Source organism: Chiloscyllium plagiosum, chromosome 35, assembly GCF_004010195.1.
Source record: "Chiloscyllium plagiosum isolate BGI_BamShark_2017 chromosome 35, ASM401019v2, whole genome shotgun sequence".
NCBI classification, from domain to species: domain Eukaryota; kingdom Metazoa; phylum Chordata; class Chondrichthyes; order Orectolobiformes; family Hemiscylliidae; genus Chiloscyllium; species Chiloscyllium plagiosum.
The window spans coordinates 23,098,418-23,119,647 of NC_057744.1; the positions used below are offsets into that span (position 1 = coordinate 23,098,418).

The 21,230-nt window shown below is 37.5% G+C and overlaps 1 protein-coding gene across 4 annotated transcripts in view; it reads left to right on the forward strand.

Moving 5' to 3' along the window:
* The window catches only part of LOC122540699 (galactosylgalactosylxylosylprotein 3-beta-glucuronosyltransferase 1-like), a 171,565-nt gene extending 150,998 nt beyond the window's left edge, over nt 1–20,567 (forward strand). For all 4 annotated transcript variants that reach the window (XM_043676812.1, XM_043676811.1, XM_043676813.1 and 1 more), the window contains 4 exons: nt 944–1,458; nt 8,365–8,661; nt 16,671–16,765; nt 20,327–20,567. In XM_043676812.1, coding sequence (XP_043532747.1) covers nt 944–1,458; nt 8,365–8,661; nt 16,671–16,757 — 899 coding nt within the window. In that variant the 3' untranslated portion in view covers nt 16,758–16,765; nt 20,327–20,567. The remainder of the gene's footprint in view (nt 1–943; nt 1,459–8,364; nt 8,662–16,670; nt 16,766–20,326) is intronic.
* The last annotated feature ends 663 nt before the right edge of the window (nt 20,568–21,230 follow it).

The following is a 21,230-nucleotide window of genomic DNA, read 5'->3' on the forward strand; positions in this document are numbered from 1 at the left end:
CTGACCTGCTGTGCTGTTCCAGCAATAAAGTTTCAACTTTGATCTCCAGCATCTGCAGACCTCACTTTCTCCTGCCTTCTTAACTATCCCTTGACCTATCCTGTCACCTTCAGGGATCTGTGGACAAGCACCCAAGATCCATTGCTTCCTCTGAGATACTTATTGATCTGCCATTCATTGAGAAGTTCCTTCTCTTGCTACCTCTTCCAAAGTACACCACCTCACACTTATCAGGTTAAATTTCGTTTGCCACTGATCTGCCCACCTGATCTCTCCATCTAGACCCGCCTGTAACCTAAGACCTTTTTCCTCACTGTCAATCATCTTAACAGTGGGGGCAATAAGGCAAAGTCCAATGTGGTCATTCAGGTTGATGTTAAAGATCCCATTCTATTACTAAGAAGATGGAGTTCTCCTGATATACAAGTCAATATCACCACATAAAAGTGATGTTCATCCCCTTGTCCAGAATAGCTACTGCTATTAGTAATAAAATAAAGAAGTGCAGGAGAAATTCAGCAAGTCTGGCATTACCTGTCAAAAGAAAAAAGCAATTAATATTTTGACTCCAATATGAATCTTCTTGAGACCTGCTGAGTTTCTCCAATACTTTATCTTTTTCAGATATCCAGACCAACAATAATTTTACTATTACTGCTTTTAGAATTGCATTTCAAAAATAATTCCTTTGCTGAAGTGGTTTGATTTATTTTGATCTGATAATATGCAACATAAGTACAAGTGTGATCATGATATATCATATTGCACAGAAATATGATACGTATGACACAACTAATGGATGGCTTAATGTGGAGTGCCATCTAGTGGTAGAGTCTGAGTTCACATTTTGCTGTGAACAAAATACATAGATGAATTATCAAAAACTCATGTATTCAGTCATTTTAAAGTTTACAAAAACATAACCATGAATTACCTTTTTCAGATGATGGGAGTGAGAATGGCAACCGCAGAGATCTTGGTCAATCATCAGGTTCCAAGGAATATTGTCCGTCAGATAAGGATATTGTGGAGGTGATAAGGACAGAGTATGTTTACACACGGCCTCCTCCCTGGTCGGATATCCTCCCCACAATTCATGTCATCACTCCAACTTATAGCAGGCCTGTACAGAAAGCAGAACTGACAAGGGTTGCTAACACCCTACTACATGTGCCTAATCTCCACTGGATAGTGGTGGAGGATGCACAGAGAAGAACAACACTGGTGACCCAACTCCTCAAGGAGACGGGCCTTAACTACACACACTTGAATGTAGAGACACCACGCAGTTACAAACTGAGAGGAGATATTCGAGATCCTCGTTTCCCACGTGGCACAATGCAAAGAAACCTGGCACTAAGATGGCTTCGGGAAATGTTCAATTTAAACAACACGCAGCAAGGGATCATATATTTCGCAGACGATGACAACACTTACAGTTTAGAGTTGTTTGAAGAGGTAAGCTCAATGTCTTAATATTGCCTGATTGTAATTAGAACAAGTGACAAGTTTGTGTCCTGAGTTTACATAAAACATAGAACGTTACAGCGCAGTACAGGCCCTTCGGCCCGCGATGATGCGCCAACCTGTGACATTAATCTGATACCCATCTAATCTACACCGTTCCATTATTATTCATATGTATGTCCAACGCCCATTTAAATGCCCTTAGCGTCGGCGAGTCTATTACGGTCGCAGGCAGGCCGTTCCCTGCCTATTGCTATTGTAAATATAACCAAATTATGGTCACTATTGCAAAGTGCTCACCTACCTCCAAATCTAACACCATGCCGGGTTCATTCACCAGTACCAAATCCAATGTAGCATCGCCCCTTGTTGGCCTGTCTACATATTGTGTCAGAAAACCCTTCTGCACACATTGAACAAAATCTGACCCATCTAAACTACTTGAACTATAGTATTCCCAGTCAATATTGGGGAAGTTAAAGTCCCCCATAACAATTACTCTGTTACTTTCGCTCCTATCGAGGATCCTGTTTAGATTCTGATTATGTCCCAAGCCTTGGCAGAAGTGAAGTTGTTTAAAAACATCATCTGAACTCCCAGTTTACAGACTTAAATATTCCTATCTGTTGTGCAACACATACTGTATCCATTTCCAGTCTTTATTTGTTCATGTTCTCCCTCAGCTGCAAACAATCGCTGTACACCTGGCATGTGTCTGTTGTGTAAATTAGATGATTATCCCCTATAAGCTGCATTCTCTAGTGTACACACTCTGAGAAGTAATTTTCTCTGCACACAATAATGGCAGAAAACCTTGTCATCTCTATGACTCTATGACTAGAGAAGGGTTCTGTACCAACTGTACATATTTATAACATATCTCCCATTTTACACTTATGCCATTGTTATGTGTCTTCCCACATTTGCCCATTGGTTTAAAAATACATTACACATCAGCATCTAGTAAATGTAGTTTACTTGAATTTTCAAAGGCATTCAGTGAAGTTTCACGTCTGAGACTAGTAAGGATTGTCAATGAGTATGAGCAAATTCTACTTTATCCAGAGATAAAGTCTATTGATGAAGGGACAAAATAACTAAGGAACATTAATAAACTTGCCCTGAGTTTTCTGATCAAATTATTTGTAAATTATATGGAGTAGGGTATGGGTGAAATAGTTTAACTAAGTTTGGAGATGATACGAGGTTGTAGGGATAGTTAAGAAGGGTAAAGTTTATTGATTCTCTTCAGAGAGTCTTGGTTCAATTACACTGAAGGAGTAAAATAATGTGGACACATGTAGACAATGCTTAGGCATTGCCAGAAAGTGAGTATTTTACTGGACTATTTGTCCAGAGATGAGATTACAAAAGCCACATGGCAGCTAGGGAATTTAAGTTTGGTTAATTAAATAGATCTGGGATAAAAATGTTAGTATCATGACACTAAAACTACTGAATGATTTGAAAGAAACATCATCTAATTCATTAATTACCTAAGGGAGAGAAAACATGCTGTCCTTATCTGTTTGACCTATACGTCACTCTGGTCATCAATAGACTCCTACTTACTCTGCAGTAAGCCATTAAATTGTATCAAGCTGCTTTCTGTAGTTCAAGAAGTTGGCTTACTACCAGTTTCTCAAGGGCAACTGAGGATAGTCAATAGATACTGGCCTTATTGTTGATATCCACATCCAATAAATGAATAAAAAAATTAAATGTATGCAACATGAAAGAGGAGTTGAACACAGAAAATATCCTATCAGTATGAATCCATTGATAAACTCAAATTACAACTGGTTGCATCTGCAAACCATTGGATCTCAATCTGAACCAGGTTATATAATTTTGTGTATGTATGTGTTGCATTCTGGAGAATGGTAGGTAGATCAAGTTCAAGACATTCAATTCACATTTTCCTGGAGAAAAGGCTGAAAGGAAACATGATGCAGTCTTCAAAATAGTGGAACTTAAGAATGAATTATGAACCTTAATAATGAACAAAGGGCCACAGGAGAGAATAAAATATCTATAGACTGAATTTGAGAAAGTATCTTCTGCCTGCCCTTGCCCTGACAACCCTGCCATAAGCTATAGGACAAATGATACATGCAAGGGTATCCAAGATCAGGTTACTAATTCAGCGTTGATTTCTAAGAGGGTCAAGAGTGATATCTGTTAGGAAAGGAAACATATGGTCACAGAAATGTTATCAACAATACTTGATTTGTCTCAAGGGAGGCAGCAGTATGAACTTAACATTGCTTACAGTCATGTGATAGTGGGTCATGTTAGAATAATAGTATATGTTGCCTAGATGGAAAGCTCTGCTGGGCCAAATGACCTCTAGTTAATCAGAATAGCTTACATGTTCATTCAAAATGTCTGTCATTTTGATTTTATTCATTTGGACAGAGAAACAATAGATCAGGGTACTTGCTAGATGGTATGAAGTTCAAGATAGTGGATATCCAAAGAAACTTGGGAGTTTTGATGCATAGATGCATTTAAAATAAAATGAACAGAAAATAATCAAAACAGCTAATGGAAAGCTGGCCTTTACATCTAGAGGATAGAAATATAAGAATGCAAACTCTGGTTAAACCCCACCTTGAGTGCTCTGAATAGATCTAGGCATCACACCATTAAGAACGATAGCCAGAAGAGAAAATGCTGGAAAATCTCAGCAGGTCTTGCAGCATCTGTAAGGAGAGAAAAGAGCTGACGTTTCGAGTCTAACTGACCCTTTGTCAAGAACGATATATTGGCCTTAGAGGGAGTACAATATAGATTTGCAAGAATGATATCTGGACTTCAGTGGTTGAGTTATGAGGAGAGATTATACAAATTAAGGTTAAGAGGTGATTTTGATTAAAGTTTTCAAAATATTAACAGGAAAAGACAAGAGTCAATAAAGATAAACTATTTCCATGGGGTGAGGATTCTAGAACTAGGTGACATTGTCTGAGAATTGAGATGAGACTATTCTGGAAAAGGTGTTAGGCAGAACTTCTACACACAAAGGGTGGTAGACATACGGAACTCTCTTTCACAAAAGACAGTGGATGCTGGATCAAATTTTAAATCTGAGAAAATAAATGTTTGTTAAGCAAAGACATGAAAGGATATGGACCAAAGGCAGGGATCAGCCATGATCTCAATGAATGGGGGAAAGGTTCAAGGGGCTGAATGTTCTACTCTTGTTCCTATGATTTTGCTATTTCAACAAAAGTGGGCTTATTAGTGTATCAACATGACATGAAACATTCCGGTTGATCCAGGATTGGCTAGGTAACATATTTAATTTCTGACTGTTTTCTTTAAAGGTACAGTCGATCTTTATGATGCCACTTCTTAATGTCTCCTCATTCATCCATTAACATTCCAATCTTTTTTTAAAGCTTGTACCTTTTACATCAGCTTATCTCTCTTCTCCTAGACTGTAACAACGATACGTTGGAATCATTTTTTCATCTGCCTAGATAATGTGGTGTCACCACCCAGTGATTAGTTGTCATCGCAAATTCCCCAAATAATACGTCTAAGAAAATTAAAAAACACAAGATTATAAACTAAGTAGAGAGCCTATTCCCAAGTATATATTACAAACTTTGTTACAAACTTAAGCCATTTTAAAACATAGCTATGTCTTTGAGTAAAAGCTTTTATTCCCTTAAAACATATTTCCTATGTTTAGCCTGGCTTTGTATTAGTTTGAGTCATCAAACAGCAACCATAAAACAATATCCTTACTTTTGATCTGTCCATATAACTTCTTCCCTCCAGAACCTGTTTTATAAGCAGCCATAATTAAGCAAAATATAATTTAATTCCTCACTTGCTTTTTCAGGTCAGAGGTATCAATTACTGAAAATAACTTAATTTTACACAGCTTTTACAATAATCTACTTAGAGAGTTGTGATACCTCCCTTGACTTTGATGTTAAATTAATGCATTTGCTTTACTTTTCTGCTAAATATTAAGAAACTGTTCTTTTTCAGTGACATTCATTAAGATTTATTATTTTCAAGCTAGACATAAACTATAATTTATTTCTTGATTAACCTTGTTATCTCAACTCTTTCTTTTATCATTGTTAATGTCCTCTACATTGCCATTGTTATTCCTTTAGGTTTCTCAATAAAAGAACAAAATGCATTTTTCCGACAACAGCAAAATGCAGTCTACATATAAGGACATTATGGAAAATCCCATGGGAGCATTAACTTGAATGCAATTCCTGATTGGTGCTTTAAGCACACACAACTACATAAAACTGATCTTCTGGGTCCACTTTATGATTCCAGTATCTGCCATCTATATCAACATTTGAAAGTTAGAAGCTCTTTGATATATTTTATGAAGCTTGGTTGTGCGTTGACCCATTACAGATGATTTTTACTTTATGATGACATGCAGTTTTTACCTCAAAACAGTAGCCAAGTCAGGAATAAAGTTGTAAGGCTAGCTTTCACAAGCTCATCTACACTTTGAGCAGGATATGCATCATTATGCCTCAACTTGAAAAACAATGTTCAACCAATTACGATCATAACAATATGTAATGTAGCTTGCATAAATCACAATGCTTTATGGTCCACAATGCCAGGATAATGATAAATATGGTAATGAGACAGTGACAAATGTATCATATTCTCATCATTTGTTTTTCACTAATATTGCACCTAACTTTGCACCTTTAACAGTTATCATGCTCTTTCATGAGAGTCTGGTCATCAAAGTTGAACCTATTGACTCTTCTCATTTATATTTTGACAATATACCTTCAATAATGTAAGGATTCCTCAAAACAACAAAATAGATAATCTTCGAGCCTGATGTTAACTCCGTGTAAGTGAATGGATTTTCATTGAGTTGCAGTAGCACCCCTTTAGCTGCAGTACCTTACACTGGATAACTAGACTGTGAAACTCTAATCAACTGGATCAAGATCTTGAAGCAGAATATCACTTAGTTGGTTGAGATGAAAACTTGACCAGAAAGCAAGTTGTTGTTATGAAGGTGAAGGAGGTGAATTATTTACACACAACAAATTTCACAAACAGAAAACAAAATGGAAGTTTTGGTGTTTTGAACTGAGGAGAGAATGCTAGTCAGATCACGTGGAGAATTCTGAGCTCTTCTGCTGTGTACAGCCAGAGCAGATCCTCATTAAGAGGGATAACAGAAACAAAATTGCTCTTGGTTACCATGTGCAAGGACAAAAACATGTCAACAACACATTGTATACCCTGTAATTTTATTTTCCACAAACTGTAATGAAGAGAAAAGCCGCTATTCTGTGTGGTTTCATCCCCAAAGCATTAAACATTGTGGCTAACCCTGAGTATTGCTTTAGATTGTCAATTAAGATGGAATGCTCAAATCTTGATTTGTGACTTTCATGTTTTGTATTGCCTCAGATTGTTAGGATGACTGACCCATGCACAGTTTGCCAGTATCCATTGCACAGAATGTTGGTTTGGTCATTTCAGGTTTTTGTGGTGTTCAAGGAATAGATTCTAGACTGGGCACCTCTTCCAAGCCCAGAAATCATGAGGATCGATGGAAAATCTTCCTCAGATACAAGCATATGTGGGTAGAGCTGCAATGCTGGTTAGGCATCCACTAGAATGTTGGAGCAAAGACATCAACATTGGGTCACCTGCCACAACTCGGCAGAATTAGGCTTTTGTTTTAGGAAGTGGGCTTACTTCAACTTTACCAGCAACAGGACAGAAATCCTGTCCCCTCTGAATGCACTTCCATAAAATATGAAACCATTTTCTTACACCTTTTGTTATGTGTTTTATGTTTAAATTAAAATTCTTCAAGACTCAGATAGACAGATTTTTAATCAGTAATTGAAGATTCTTCAAGAATGAGTCTCAACAGCTCTCTGAGGTAGAAAATTCCAAAGAATTCACTCCCCTTTGTGAAAACAAAAATACTCCTTATGTCTGTCTTAGATGGGCGATCCCTTACTCTAAGGTTATGCTCTCAGGTCAATTGCTGCCATATTGTTACAGATTCCTATATAAGATTCAGCAAAGCAAATAAATTCTGTGATTTAATGTTTCAAGACTGAGGTAGAGCAGTGCTGAGTGAATTCAAGGAAGGGCGAAATGCCTATGTTACAGATACATAAAAACAAATAAATAGGATAATAAAAAATACAATGTTGACTGCATCACATTGCAACTTAATGTATATGTGTATGTATTTTCTACAATTATTTTCATACCAACGCTGTTATCTTAAGTAGTCATTTTGCACTCAAATCCCACCATGGCAGAATTTAAATTCAACTGATATGTGTGTATATAAAGCTATGATCAATAATGGTGTCATGAAACCACCATAAATTATCTGGAAAAGTAACCTGATAATTTATATTTTATTCAGGGAGGGAAATCAGCAATGTTCACCTGATCTGTGCTACATGCAGTTCCAGACTGAGAATAATGTGGTTCACTTTGTACTGATCTCTGAAAAGGCTCTTTCAGTTCAAGGGCAATTAGGAATGGGCAACACATGCTGGCCTTTCCAGTGATACCCGTATTGCATATGGATTTTAAAAAGTTCATAAATACAATGAATTATTGTCATCTGGATAACTGCAAATGTGAAAATCTTTACTGATATTACATGGTTTGTGACATTAAAGAGAAGATAAAACATATCCAAAATGAAAGTATTCTGATCTTGAGTCACATCTTCCAATCATGCTAACTAAATAGAGATTCATTTTGATTGAAGCTTTGATTGCATATTACATGCTATTAAAATACATAAAGGACTAACTTTTTAAATACATTTTGATGGTAATTCTGTTGACTTGATTTCCATGAACAGAACATGTTACCACTTTTTTTTTCCTCACTTTCCATTAGATGCGTGCCACAAGGAAAGTCTCAGTCTGGCCTGTTGCCTTTGTGGGTGGACTCCGTTATGAATCTCCAAAAGTGAATGCAATGGGAAAAGTTTATGGATGGAAAACAGTGTTTGATCCACACAGACCATTTGCCATTGATATGGCAGGGTTTGCAATAAACCTTCGATTAATCCTGCAGAGACCTCAAGCTTACTTCAAGCTGCGTGGAGTAAAGGGTGGCTATCAAGAAAGTAGTCTTCTACGAGAGTTGGTGACACTAAATGACCTGGAACCTAAAGCAGCCAATTGCACTAAGGTAGATCCTATATATATAAATCACACCTACTGTTGAGGTTGTAGAAAAGAATGTATATTTGCAAAGGAAGACTTTAGCACCATTTTTGCCCAAAGGACATCCAAAGCATTTTACAAACAAGTGATTATTTATTGAAATATAGTCACTGTTGTTTTGTAGGCAAACACAGCAGCCAGTTGGCACACAATGAAGGTCTTCAAACAGCAATGTGATAATAGGCAAGTTAATTTAACTTTTAAAGTAATATCTGAATGATAAATATTGGACAGGACACTGGCAGAGCTCACCTGCTATTTTTTTAAATATTGTCATGTGATTTTCCTATTTCGTTTTTTATTCATGGGACATGGGTATCACTGACTAGGCCAGCATTTATTGTCCATGCTCAGAGGGCAGTTAAGAGACAACCACATTGCTGTGGGTCAGGAGTCACATGTAAGTCAGGGCAGATGAAGGATGATAGATTCTCTTCTCAAGGACATTACTGAACCTGATGGGTTTTAATGATAATGAAGAGGTCGTATGGTCACTGTTAGGTTACCTTATTTTTAATTCTGTATTTTTAATGTATTCAAATGTCACCACCTGCAAAGGTGGTATTCAAACCCATTTGGTCTCAGAACATTAGATGTCGTTCTGGCCTCCTAGATCAGTTACATGACCTTCACCCCACCACTTCCCCAAATTCATCTGAGCGTGCAGCTTGACCTTTGGTTTAACAAGTGTATTTGTCAGTGAGGACTGGGTAATGAACACAATCAATAATCTGGCTCAAAATGTGGCCAAAATTGCAGTACTTTTGATAAGAACTTTTCTTAAATTCTCTCACATTTCCACTCAAACTCATTTGCTTAACATCAGACTTAAAATGTGCCAAGAAGCAGCATAATCAAGTAAATTATTAGTACACATTTTTCTTTCTAAGTTTTGTTTAATGAATATTTCCTGATATGTAAGGTCTTGGCTCAGTTAGGTACTTCTAATCCCAGTGTCTAGAAAACAGCATGTATGTAATTTGGCATCAGGCATCTGAAAGTACTGCAATTTTGGCCACATTTTGAGCCAGATTATTGATTGTGTTCTAAAGCGAAACATTACCCAGTCCTGAGTGACAAATACACTTGTTAAACCAAGGGTCAAGCTGCACTCTCAAGTGGATTTGGGGAAGTGATGGGGTAGTGGTCATATAACTGGTCTAGGAGGCCAGAACGACATCAAACTTCTTTAAATAGAAAAGAAGTGCAGAACCATTTGCTGTTATTTTGGTATTCATAGTCACACAATCATAGAAAAGTTATAGAATCATAGAATCATAATCAGTGTCTTTACATCCCCTTGCACCCAAACGAATCAGCTTTGGACTGAAGGGTCTGTTTCTGTGCTGTACAGCTCTATGACTCTAAAAGCCTCCTCAAGGGCCCAGAAGAGTTTGACTAATGGGAATATATCATAGTGATTGTGATCCAGGAGGTGGGGGTAGTGGTCAGTTGTGTGGGTAGGGTCATGTTGCATTTTTTTAAGTTAGTGTGAAAATAGCAAAAACCTCAATTTACAACAGCTGCAATTTGTGCTTACAATTCTGCAATCCTTGCTGAAGTTTGGCTAATTTTAGGTGGACTGTGCAGAAACGTGTAGCACTACATAATGGATAGTCCTGGCCAGCACCTTGAATAATATAGTAGTCCCTGAATACAATGCTGAGACATTGGAGTGAGATTTGAACTTATGATCATGTCACTAGGCAAGAATGCTACCACTGAACTAAAGCTAAATCAATTATATATTCATCTTCACACTCAAAGCAATGCTGTTCAGTCCAACTGTGTCTAGAAAATGTAGTATTAATTTGTGCTATCATGAGGGGTTTATGGAGTTAACAATTATTATTATTGGTCCATAAGTTGACAAGTGTGTTATAATTGGTTAGCAATTAATGTACCTCAGATACCTCATATCATTTTTAATAGTATCAGAATATTTCCTCGGTGATTTATCTAATAAAACCTTAAATCAATTTATAGTTAATCTCATGTAATACTAAAAAGTCATCAATGCAAAGTAATCTAAAGAATTTTAACTTCCAAAATACTAGCGCACACCATGCATGTGACTACAAAAAGCTATTTTTAGGTAGGCTCAAAAACAGCAGCATTATTTTCTATACCGAAAATCCATAACTGAGAATGTTTGCTTTATTAAAGTTCATGATCTTCCCTTTTCTAGGTTAGCTGCTAGATGGATGGTCACAGGAAGAAATATGAGATGGTTCATATTCTGATTCTTTCCTTCCTAATGAAATAATGGACGGGTCTCAGTGATGACGTATTTACTTTGTTTGGAAAAATGGAAGAGTCAAAGCGCAGGCTGCCAGTTTTTTCATGATTTATTGCCAAACGCTTCATAAGAACATAAAGAAAAATGGAATGATATATTTGTGGCAATTTGATATATGCAACTACATTAAAATTTAGTTGACCATACAGGCTGCTGAAATGATGCAGCAAGCCACTTAGTTCAAGGGCAATTAGGGATGGGTAACAAATGCTAGTTCTGCCTGTAATACCCACAGAAAGAATGAAGAGAAAAATGGTAGAGGAAGGGGTTTCATTAACACAGTGCTAAGTTAAGTTACGAGCATTCCTTGAATAAACTATAAGGATCTAATAATGATGCTGACAAGCTACAGATGTTTGGAAGGTGAGAGCATCAATTTTGACAGTACAATCTCGCAACACTTCGTAGGGCATAAAGGAAAATATAATTTTTCAGAAAGTGCAGGAGATAAATGGGTGCTTATACATCAGTAATTAGAATGTCTGTCAATTTTTCTATCATTTACCTGAAACAAAGGAGATGATTGCAGCCAAACACTGGGTTGCTTTAAACTTCTGCAGAAAATTACATGGTTTATTCTCTTCACTGTGCCATTGTCTTCTCTGAAAACTCCTATTGCTGCCATACGGGCTGCTGTCAAGTCAAGCTCAAGTTTAATTGTTCATAACATTTTATTCCCTGCAGAAATTTCTTACAGCTTATCATAGAATCATTGACTCCCTACAATGCAGAAGCAGGCCATTCAGCCCATCGAGTCCACACCATCCCTCTGAAGAGCATCCCACCTAGACCCACTCCCACTGTACTCTATCCCTGTAACCCTGCATTTCCCATGGCTAGCCTGCACATCCCTAGACACTATGGGCAATATAGCAATTGGCCAATCCACCTAACCTTATATCCTGCTATATCTGTTGGAATGTTTCTGTTTGCTCACTTGGTTTACTGAAGTTGTGGTCAAACACTTGTACCTCACTTAATTGACAGTCTGCTCTAAATATGTTCATTGTATTTATATTTGTGGATATCTGATAAAATATGCAGCAACCCTGATATTATACCAATCCAAACAGTTCTAACAGGGAAGGGTAACCCGTAAGGCTCAACATAAGTATGAGAAATGACATCCACTCAGCAACTGAGCAAACAGAGAAAACCTTAAAAGTAGAAGAGCTCAGCTCGTGGCTCAGCTTATGAAGCAGTGTTTCAGGCAAGTTCACAAGAACATTCAACTATTTCCAAGTGGAAGATTCTTACTCATAATGAGCCATCTAAATGAACAGTCAAGATGCATTGTACAGAAGAAGATAGGAAATAGACCCTTTTTTACGCTGTTTATCAACACTGAGACAGTTATATCAAATAAATGCTGGTATGCCCAATCATGCAAAGATGCACTAAGATTGCACATTTTGTTTCATGTGAAAATGCAGTATTAGAAGCACAGAAAATGAATGATCTCTAATCTCCATTTGGAAAGTTATCTTTCATACTAAAAGATGTTCCAATTCAGACATCATACTTTAGTTTTGCTATGTTACTGGCAGATTGACTATACATGCAGAAGTTCCAAAAGAAGCTAGTGCCCATCACAGAGAAAGTCAATAATTATGAACATTCCAGGTAATAACATTGCACTCACACATTGCCTGTGGCTACAACACCCATTAGGTGTTGCCTCTGTGAAAATATTTGGAGCACTTTCCTAGCTAAGGCAGTAAATAACTGAGCTGCTCAGAGGAGGTAGGTTGTTTGTCTGTGTTACCTGATCTCATCTGTCAATGCCAGTAAGGCAACAATTGGCTCCAGTGTTTACGGATAGGAAGGTTGAGTCAGATTTCCATTGCCAATTGCCAAAATCAATTGATGGAAGTGCACCTTTGAGAATACCAGTAGAGATTGAGCACTGTTGCCTCCTATAGGCAAGCAGATGTAGGTTCAGAAATGAAGAATAGCATTTTGGATGACTCCAGTACAAAATGAGTAGCCTTGAGAGAGAGAGGGGAAAAAAATGAGGGGAAAATAGCATACTGGAAAGGAAACTTTGCATACTGGTTCCAACAATGCCATATGCCTGTAACATTACTTATTCATCAAAAGATGGACTGCTATTCTTATCACTCTCTACATAGTCAGTTCAGCCAATAAGTTGCCTTTCTCTGATGTCTGTACTAATTTAATTCTAGCTTGTCTCTCCAATCTCAATACAGACAGAATCATTGCAGAGAAGAAAAAAGAGATTATGGTGACTTTGGGAAAGATGATGTGTGGAAAATAAGTTAATGATTTTAAAGATTTATATCAAATGTTATGCTTTAATTTATTCTTTTACTGTTCACATGCATGATGTAATTTCCAGCAGAATACTACAGTGATTCATTCTGCCACTTTAAAGCATGACATACACAGTATAAATCAGAGCAACATGGCCTCAGTATCATCAACCATCTCTTTGGTATCAAACAAAACCTTTCCCCTTGCTCACCTTTCCACTGCAACAAATACTTTAAAGTTTGTATCATATTTCCTCCAATTCTGTGTTCAAAGCACCAACCTCCTGGGTTTAGGAGCCTGGGAACATTCATTTTCCTCACATTATAATTTGTCAAAGTGAAATTGTCCAGACTGTGGTGGCGCATACACTGTGAATAAGAAACAAATTACTCTGTATGTCCCTGGTGAATAAAAAGCCATTTAGCTCAGTTAAAATCTAGTGGCATTAATACATTCTAAAATTGACATTATTCATATCTGCTCTCTTTCTACAATATCACATTCCTGGTTTCCTTTTTATCTGCTGTAATATTTAATATTCGAAATCATTTTCCAAATGAACTTCAATTCTATTTCCAGAACATTGTGTACCCCAACAGCATACAGGAGAAAGATACCTGTTTTGCAGGACTCTTTTACTTGAACATTCTGAGAAAGGATTCTCCACAAATTTGTCAATTTCTTCATCCTGATTAACCTGTCCTATGTTTATAGTCTTTGAAACATTTTTTAAAAAATAAAACACATTCACTTTTTTTCACTTTCAATGGCTTTTATCCAATAAAAGAAATCAGACTAATGCATGGATAAATTTATAACTCATTTCTGTGGGAGGTAAGAGTAAACCAGAGATACAGGCTAACATTATCAGGACCAGTATTTGAATACCACCTTGTTAGAGTTTGAATTCAATAAAAATATGGAATAAAACGTTAGCCTAATAGTGACCATGCAATGATTGTTTAAAAAAATTATTTCACTAATATCCTTGAGGGAAGTAAACTGCTATTCTTAGTCTGTCTGGCCTACACGTGACTCCAGATCCATACCAATGTGGTTGACTGGCTACTGCCTTCGGTAGTTAGGGATTGGCAATGAGTGCTGGACCAGTTAGTGACATCCCATTTAAAAAAAAGTGAATATAGGATGTTCAAGTCCTAATATTGGGCAAGAGATTTATCTTAATTTATGGTCATAGAATCAGAGATTTACAGCACAGAAACAGACTCTTTGGTCCAACTCACCCAGGCCAACCAGATATCCAAGATAAAACTAGTCTCATTTGCCAGCATTTGGCCCATATCCCTCTCAACCTTTCCTATTCATATACCCATCCAGATACCTTTTACATGTTGTAATTGTACCAGCTTCCATCACTCCCTTTGGCAGCTCACTCCATACACGCACAACACTCTGCATGAAAAAGTTGCCCCTTAGGTCCTTTTTAAATCTTCCCTCCTCATCCTAAACCTATACCCTCCAGTTTTGGACTCCCCATCCTCGGGTAAAGACCTTGTCTATTTACCCTATCCATGCTCCTCATAATTTTATAAACCTCTATCAGGTCACCACTCAGCCTCCAACACTCCAGGGAAAACAACCCCAGCTTTTTCACCCTCTCCCTATAGATCAAACCCTTCAACCCAAATAACATCCTTGTAAACCTTTTTAGAATCCTTTCAGGTTTCACCACATCCTTCCTTTAGCAGGGAATTTAGATTTACATTTTTTTCTAAATATAATCTTACAGATTGTTACAGATGCAGTGACTTTGTGTATTTTTTTTCTCTCTTCAACCTTTTATCCTTTTACAGTATGATCCTGTGACATGATGTCACACACATTTCAATTTAGATTTACATTTTTTTCTAAATATAATCTTGCAGATTATTACAGATGCAGTGACTTTGTGTATTTTTTTTCTCTCTTCAACCTTTTACAGTATGATCCTGTGACATGATGTCACACACATTTCCCATAATTGTATAATTTTAGTAATTTACTTTTCTTCCGTGTTCGGTTTAGTTCAAGCCAGAATAGCCCTGCTACAACAAGTCCAAATACACCCTAAAACACCCCAAAACATCATTGACATTCAAATGAAAGATGTGTGACAGTGACTTTAAGTGATAGAAAGAAAGACTAATAGCCATCAATTTGTGCAAAGCAAACTCATACAAAAAGGGATATGACAAAGACCAAATAATCTGTTTCACTGAGGTTAATTGAGGGATAGATAATAGCCAAGACACTAAGGATTACAAGTGTGGTCATCTTCAAAATAATATTATGGGATCGACTCAGCTGAAAGTCTTGTTTAAAAGATGGGGTAGCTTAGTTATCGTATTGATATATTGGATGCAAACCTTTAATAATTCATTTGCATTAGGCTATTGATGACGGGGCTGCATGTTTTCTTTTGATAGCAAAGGCTAAGAGCTGCTGAATGGTCGTGCGTATGTTGTTTCAAAACAAAAGTTATTTCTTTATTAGATTACAGAGTTGCTGCAATGAAAACAAAAATGAAATTTTCCCAGAGAAAAAGAGTTGACAAACTCCAATAGGTTTCACATGTGGCCTTTTGTTACCGTATGCTCAAAGATCACAAAGTTTCTTGGTTTTGAGTATCTATGACTTCAGGGGCGCACAGGAAAAGATTTGCCTGCACATAATACCTCCTTTGGGTGTTCAGGCAATTACAAGAACCCGTAATCTATCACTGTATGGCAAATCACGTTGGTACAGCAGGTTGTTGTATCAAACCATTGATACATGGAAGACAATGTACCTTATTGGATCTCACTAAGTAATGCTGGTGACCTAATAATGTCAAATTATTCCACAAATTGCTTATTATTAATGCATCATAAGGTTGTTAACCAAAGGAAACAGTTGGAAGATAATTGACAATTGGGAAGAATGAGCTAAAAAATAAATTATGCAGTGAGTTGTTATGATCTAGAATGCATTGCCTGAAGGGGTTGTGGAAACATCTTGAATGATAATTTCCAAAAGGGAATTGGATTCACACTTGCAAAGGAGAAATTGTCAAGGCTATGAGAAAAGAGTAGAGAAGTGAGACTAATTGGAAAGCTCTCTCAAAGAGCTGTCACAGAGACAATGGGTTGTATGATTTTAGGACTGTATTGCCTTTGCTTTTTCAGAAGACAAATGAAGCTTCATTTTAAATGGATCCCTCATGTCCAGAAACCTGCACAATGTTTCAAAGAGAAAATACACAACTTAGTTTTTGCAACCCACACTGTTGGCACATTCCAACACTTCCACACGATTTTGATTAGGAGAAGGCATCAAACTCAGTGCTTCAAAGCAAGATTTTCTATTGGGCTTTGTGTTATTATGGAGTCTATTCTGACCTCCATATTGTTTTCTTCCCATAGATTCTAGTTTGGCACACAAGGACTGAGAAACCTGTACTGGTGAATGAAGGCAAAAAAGGCTTCACAGATCCGAACGTGGAAATATAAATGCACAGGTAAAAATTCACAAATCCTTGTAAAAGGCAAGGCAAGTTGGTAAAACTAATGAAAAGAACAGAAAAGTTGGAGTTGTAGTGTTACAGTGAAAACATGAACAAGGAAGCCATCCATGCTTAGTCTTTAAATTCACTGCTTAGCTCTGAGCAGGAGAACTCTGGACAGTTCTGAAACCATACTTTACGAAGAATGACAAAGCCAGGAAGAGCTTTACCAGATGATGCCAGGGATGTAGAAATTCAATGGCAGCCAGAGATTAGGGCATCTGAAAATGTTCTCTTTACAATTTTTGAGAAAATTTGTAGCTCATGTTGTGGATCAGGTTATAAGTTTGCTCACTGAGCTGATGTGTTTGTTCTCAGACATTTCACCACCAGGCTAGGTAACATCATCAGTGAGCCTCCAGTGAAGCACTGGTGTTCTGTCCCACTTACTATTTATCTGTCTCACCTCATTGTGGTGGGTGATATCACTTCCTGTTCTTTTTCTGAGAGGTTGGTAAATGAAGTCCAAATCAATATGCTTGTTAATGAAGTTCCGGTTTGAATGCCAGGCCTCTAGGAATTCCCGTGCGTGTCTTTGTTTAGCCTGTCCCAGGATGGATGCATTGTCCCAGTCGAATTGATGTCCCTCTTCATCTGTGTGCATGGATACCAGTGATAGTTGGTCATATCTTTTGGTTACTAGTTGGTGCTCATGTATATTAGTAGCAAATTTCCTGCCCATCTGTCCAATGTAATGTTTGTTGCAGTCCTTGCAGGATATTTTGTATATGATGTTTGTTCTGCTGGTTGTTGGTACAGGGTCCTTTAAATCCTTTAAACAGGAGCTGTTTCAGTGGGGTGTTAGGTTTCTGGGCTACCATGATGCCTGGTGGCCGGAGTAGTCTATTCATCATGTCTGAGATGTCTTTAACGTAAATGCAGGATGGCTAGAGTCTCTGGGAATGCTGTGTCTTCCTGTTTAGGTTTTTGTGTAGGAATTGGCAGACGACACTTATCAGGCACCCATTGTTCCTGAATACATTGTACAGTTGTTTTTTCTCAGCTTCTCTTAGTTCGTGGGTGCTGCAGTGTGTTGTGGCTTGTTTAAATAATGTCCTGATGCAGCTCCGTTTGTGGATGTTGGGGTGATTGCTCCTGTAGTTGAATATAGGTCACTAGTATCCATACACACAAACAAAGAGGGAAACCAGTTCAACTGGACAATACATCCATCCTGGGACAGGCTATACAAAGACATGCATGGCATTCAAACCGGAACTCCATTAACAAATATATTGTTTCGGACCTCATTTACCAACCTCTCAGAAAAAGAACCAGAAATGATATGACCCACCACAACGAAGCGAGACAGATAAATAGTAAGTGGGACAGAACACCAGCGCTTCACTGGAGGCTCACTGATTATGTTACCTAGCCTGGTGGTGAAACATCTGAGAACAAATCTACCAGCTCAGCGAGCAACTTTACAACCTGATTGTTTTCTTTAGCATGGAGATAATTAAAGGAAGACATAATAGAGTTATCCAAAATTATAATGAGTCTTTCAACAATTAGAAATAAACTAATTCCTCATTTACAAATGTCTTGCCAATACAGAAACAGGAAAGCAATAAAAATAATACAGCAAATGCTGGTAATCTAAAATAAAAGCAGAAAGTGCTGTTGAAGTTCAGTGGTCTGGCAGCATCTGTGGAGAGAGAAGCAGAATTAATGCTTTGAGACTGTTATGACCAGAGGGAGATTGAAAGCAATGAAGAGGAACAAGCTGGAGGATTTAAACGGAAATCCCGTCAGAGGGAAGACCAGAATCTCATCAAGGTTGACATACCAAGAAGAGTAGTGGCACTGAATTAAACACCCAAATAAAAATTGAATACTGTGGATGCTGGAAATCTAAAGAAGAGTCTTTTTCCACAGATGCTGCCAGAACACTGAACTTCAACTGATGAATTTCTCTGTTTGTTCCATGTATGAAAGCATTTTGAGAGGAGGATAGAATACATTTACAAAAGGATATAGATACCTCAAATAAATGGGTAAAACATTGATAGATAGGCTATAAAGTAAGAAAATGTGATTTGTCCACTTTGGCAGGAAGATTGGAAAAACAGGATCTTACTTAAAAGGAAAGAGATTACAGAATTCTGTAGCAGAGAAGGGATTTGAATGTACTTGCACATAGAATCGTAGTCATAAAGATGTATAGCACAGAAACACACTCTTCAGTCTAACTATTCCATGGTGACCAGATATCCTAAATTAATTTAGTCCCATTTCCCAGCATTTGGCCCATATCCCTCTAAAGTCTTCCTATTCATATACCCATCCAGATATCTTTTAAATATTGTAATTGTAAAAGCCTCTATCACTTCCTCTGGCAGCTCATTCCATACATGCACAGCCTCTGCATGAAAAGTTTCCCCTTAGGTCCCTTTGAAATCTTTTCCCTCTCACCCTAAACCTATGCCCTCTTGTGTTGGACTCCCCTTCCCTGGGGAAAAGACCTTGGCTATTCACCCCATCCATGCTCCTCATGATTTTATAAACCTCTTTAAGGTCACCCCTCAGCCTCCAATCTATAGCTCAAACCTTCCTACCCTGGCAACATCCTTGTAAATCTTTTCTGAAATCCAGCAAGTTTCACAATGTCTTTCCTATAGCAGGGAGACCAAAGTTACATGCAGTATTCCAAATGTGGTCTAACCAATGTTCTGTACAGCTGCAACATGACCTCCCAACTCCTATATTCAGTGCAGGGACAGTCATCAGTCTTTTGTGCTGCGTCCTATTGGTTAATTTTTCTTGTCTGACAAAGGTTTTTAGAATAGAACTTTATTTGTTTATTCCCTTAATTCAGCAGTTATGTTTTTAGGCTTTCTAGTTGTCAGTGAGGTTTCAGCACCAACATGAAAATTCTGTTGAAGATGTAACATGAGGTAGAGATGAAGGCCTTTTGTTGGCTGATTTCATTGCCTTAACACAAATTGTTAATCTCAGTTTGGCTGTCTCGTGTCTAATCCACGCTGATTTCCTGAAATGGAGCCACTTGAGTGGTCAGGTAATATCTGTAATCATTTTAAGCCAGTGTTTTTAGTTCCTTTTCAAAATCATCTCAATTCAAGTCCCACGTATTAAATCATATGATGGAATTTTAACATTGCTAATACACATTTTTATATAATTGTAACAAGATTTACTTGGTGAGAACTAACATTAACCTTTTTTGTCATGATTTGGAGATGCCGGTGTTGGACTGGGGTGTACAAAGTTTAAAAATCACGCAACACCAGGCTATAGTCCAACAGGTTTAATTGGAAGCACTAGCTTTTGGAGTGCTGCTCCTTCATCAGGTAGTTGCACCTTTATTAAGTGACAACCACCTGATGAAGGAGCAAAGCTCTGAAAGCTAGTGCTTCCAATTAAACCTGTTGGACTATAACCTGGTGTTGTGTGATTTTTAACTTCATTAACTTTTTCATTCAACATATTAATTAATATTTGAAGCAAATTCATGGGTATTTGCTTTCAACCTCTCTGACATTTTTTTTCTTGCAGAGAAATTGACCTTAAACCTGGCTACAAGCTGATTGCTCCATTCTCTCACCACACGTACAATGGATAAAATGGTTGTGGTTCTACCTTTTGGAAAAGCAACAATGTAGATTGTGTACTTATGTGACAAGACAAAGGACAGGTCGTGTCACCAGATAATTAAATGGACAAAGCACAGAAGAGAGTTCTGACAAATGAACTACAATAATTAGAGAATGTGTTCTGTGACGTCATTTAACAAGGCTCTGTGACTTATGATAAGGATAGGTTCCTTTGTATGTGTGAGTAAGGTGGCTCCATTGCAATGCATTCTGTTGCATGGGAAAAGGAAGATGCATGCACTCAGTGTGAATACCAAACCAGAAATAAATACTGGCCTTAAAAAGCTCTCTACAAAAGATATAGAGAAGCAGTGAAGAGGATTGGGCCGTAATTGTGAGGTGCTGCAATGAACCTTTTCTACCATTTACCTGAAAAGACCTAAGGAATGGAATGTTCTGGTTTACATACCTCGTGAGCCTGCACCTATTTGTTTATTCTTTAAGTGTATGAATAATGTACTTCATTTAGACACATGGACATTGACTCGACTTTACCACGAAGTGTGTAACACTGTCAATTTGTAGTGTTCATCCTTTTTTGCAAGGGCTCTTTCATCAGGTGGTCCACCTTAAGCTTGGTTCCAATAATACATGTTCATAGTTGTAAGATCAATGCAGTATGAGAGGTACTTAGCCAGTTTATCCCACTGGATCAGGTTAGTAAAATAACAGTTTACGAATGAGATTCGTTTTTCAGCCCAGCTGAGTCATCTACATTTAAAAGGAATGCATCAAAGATTTTATTGACAAAGGCCATATTTACTAAATGTGATACATGTAGACAGGTAGAGCAATGCTTTTTATTA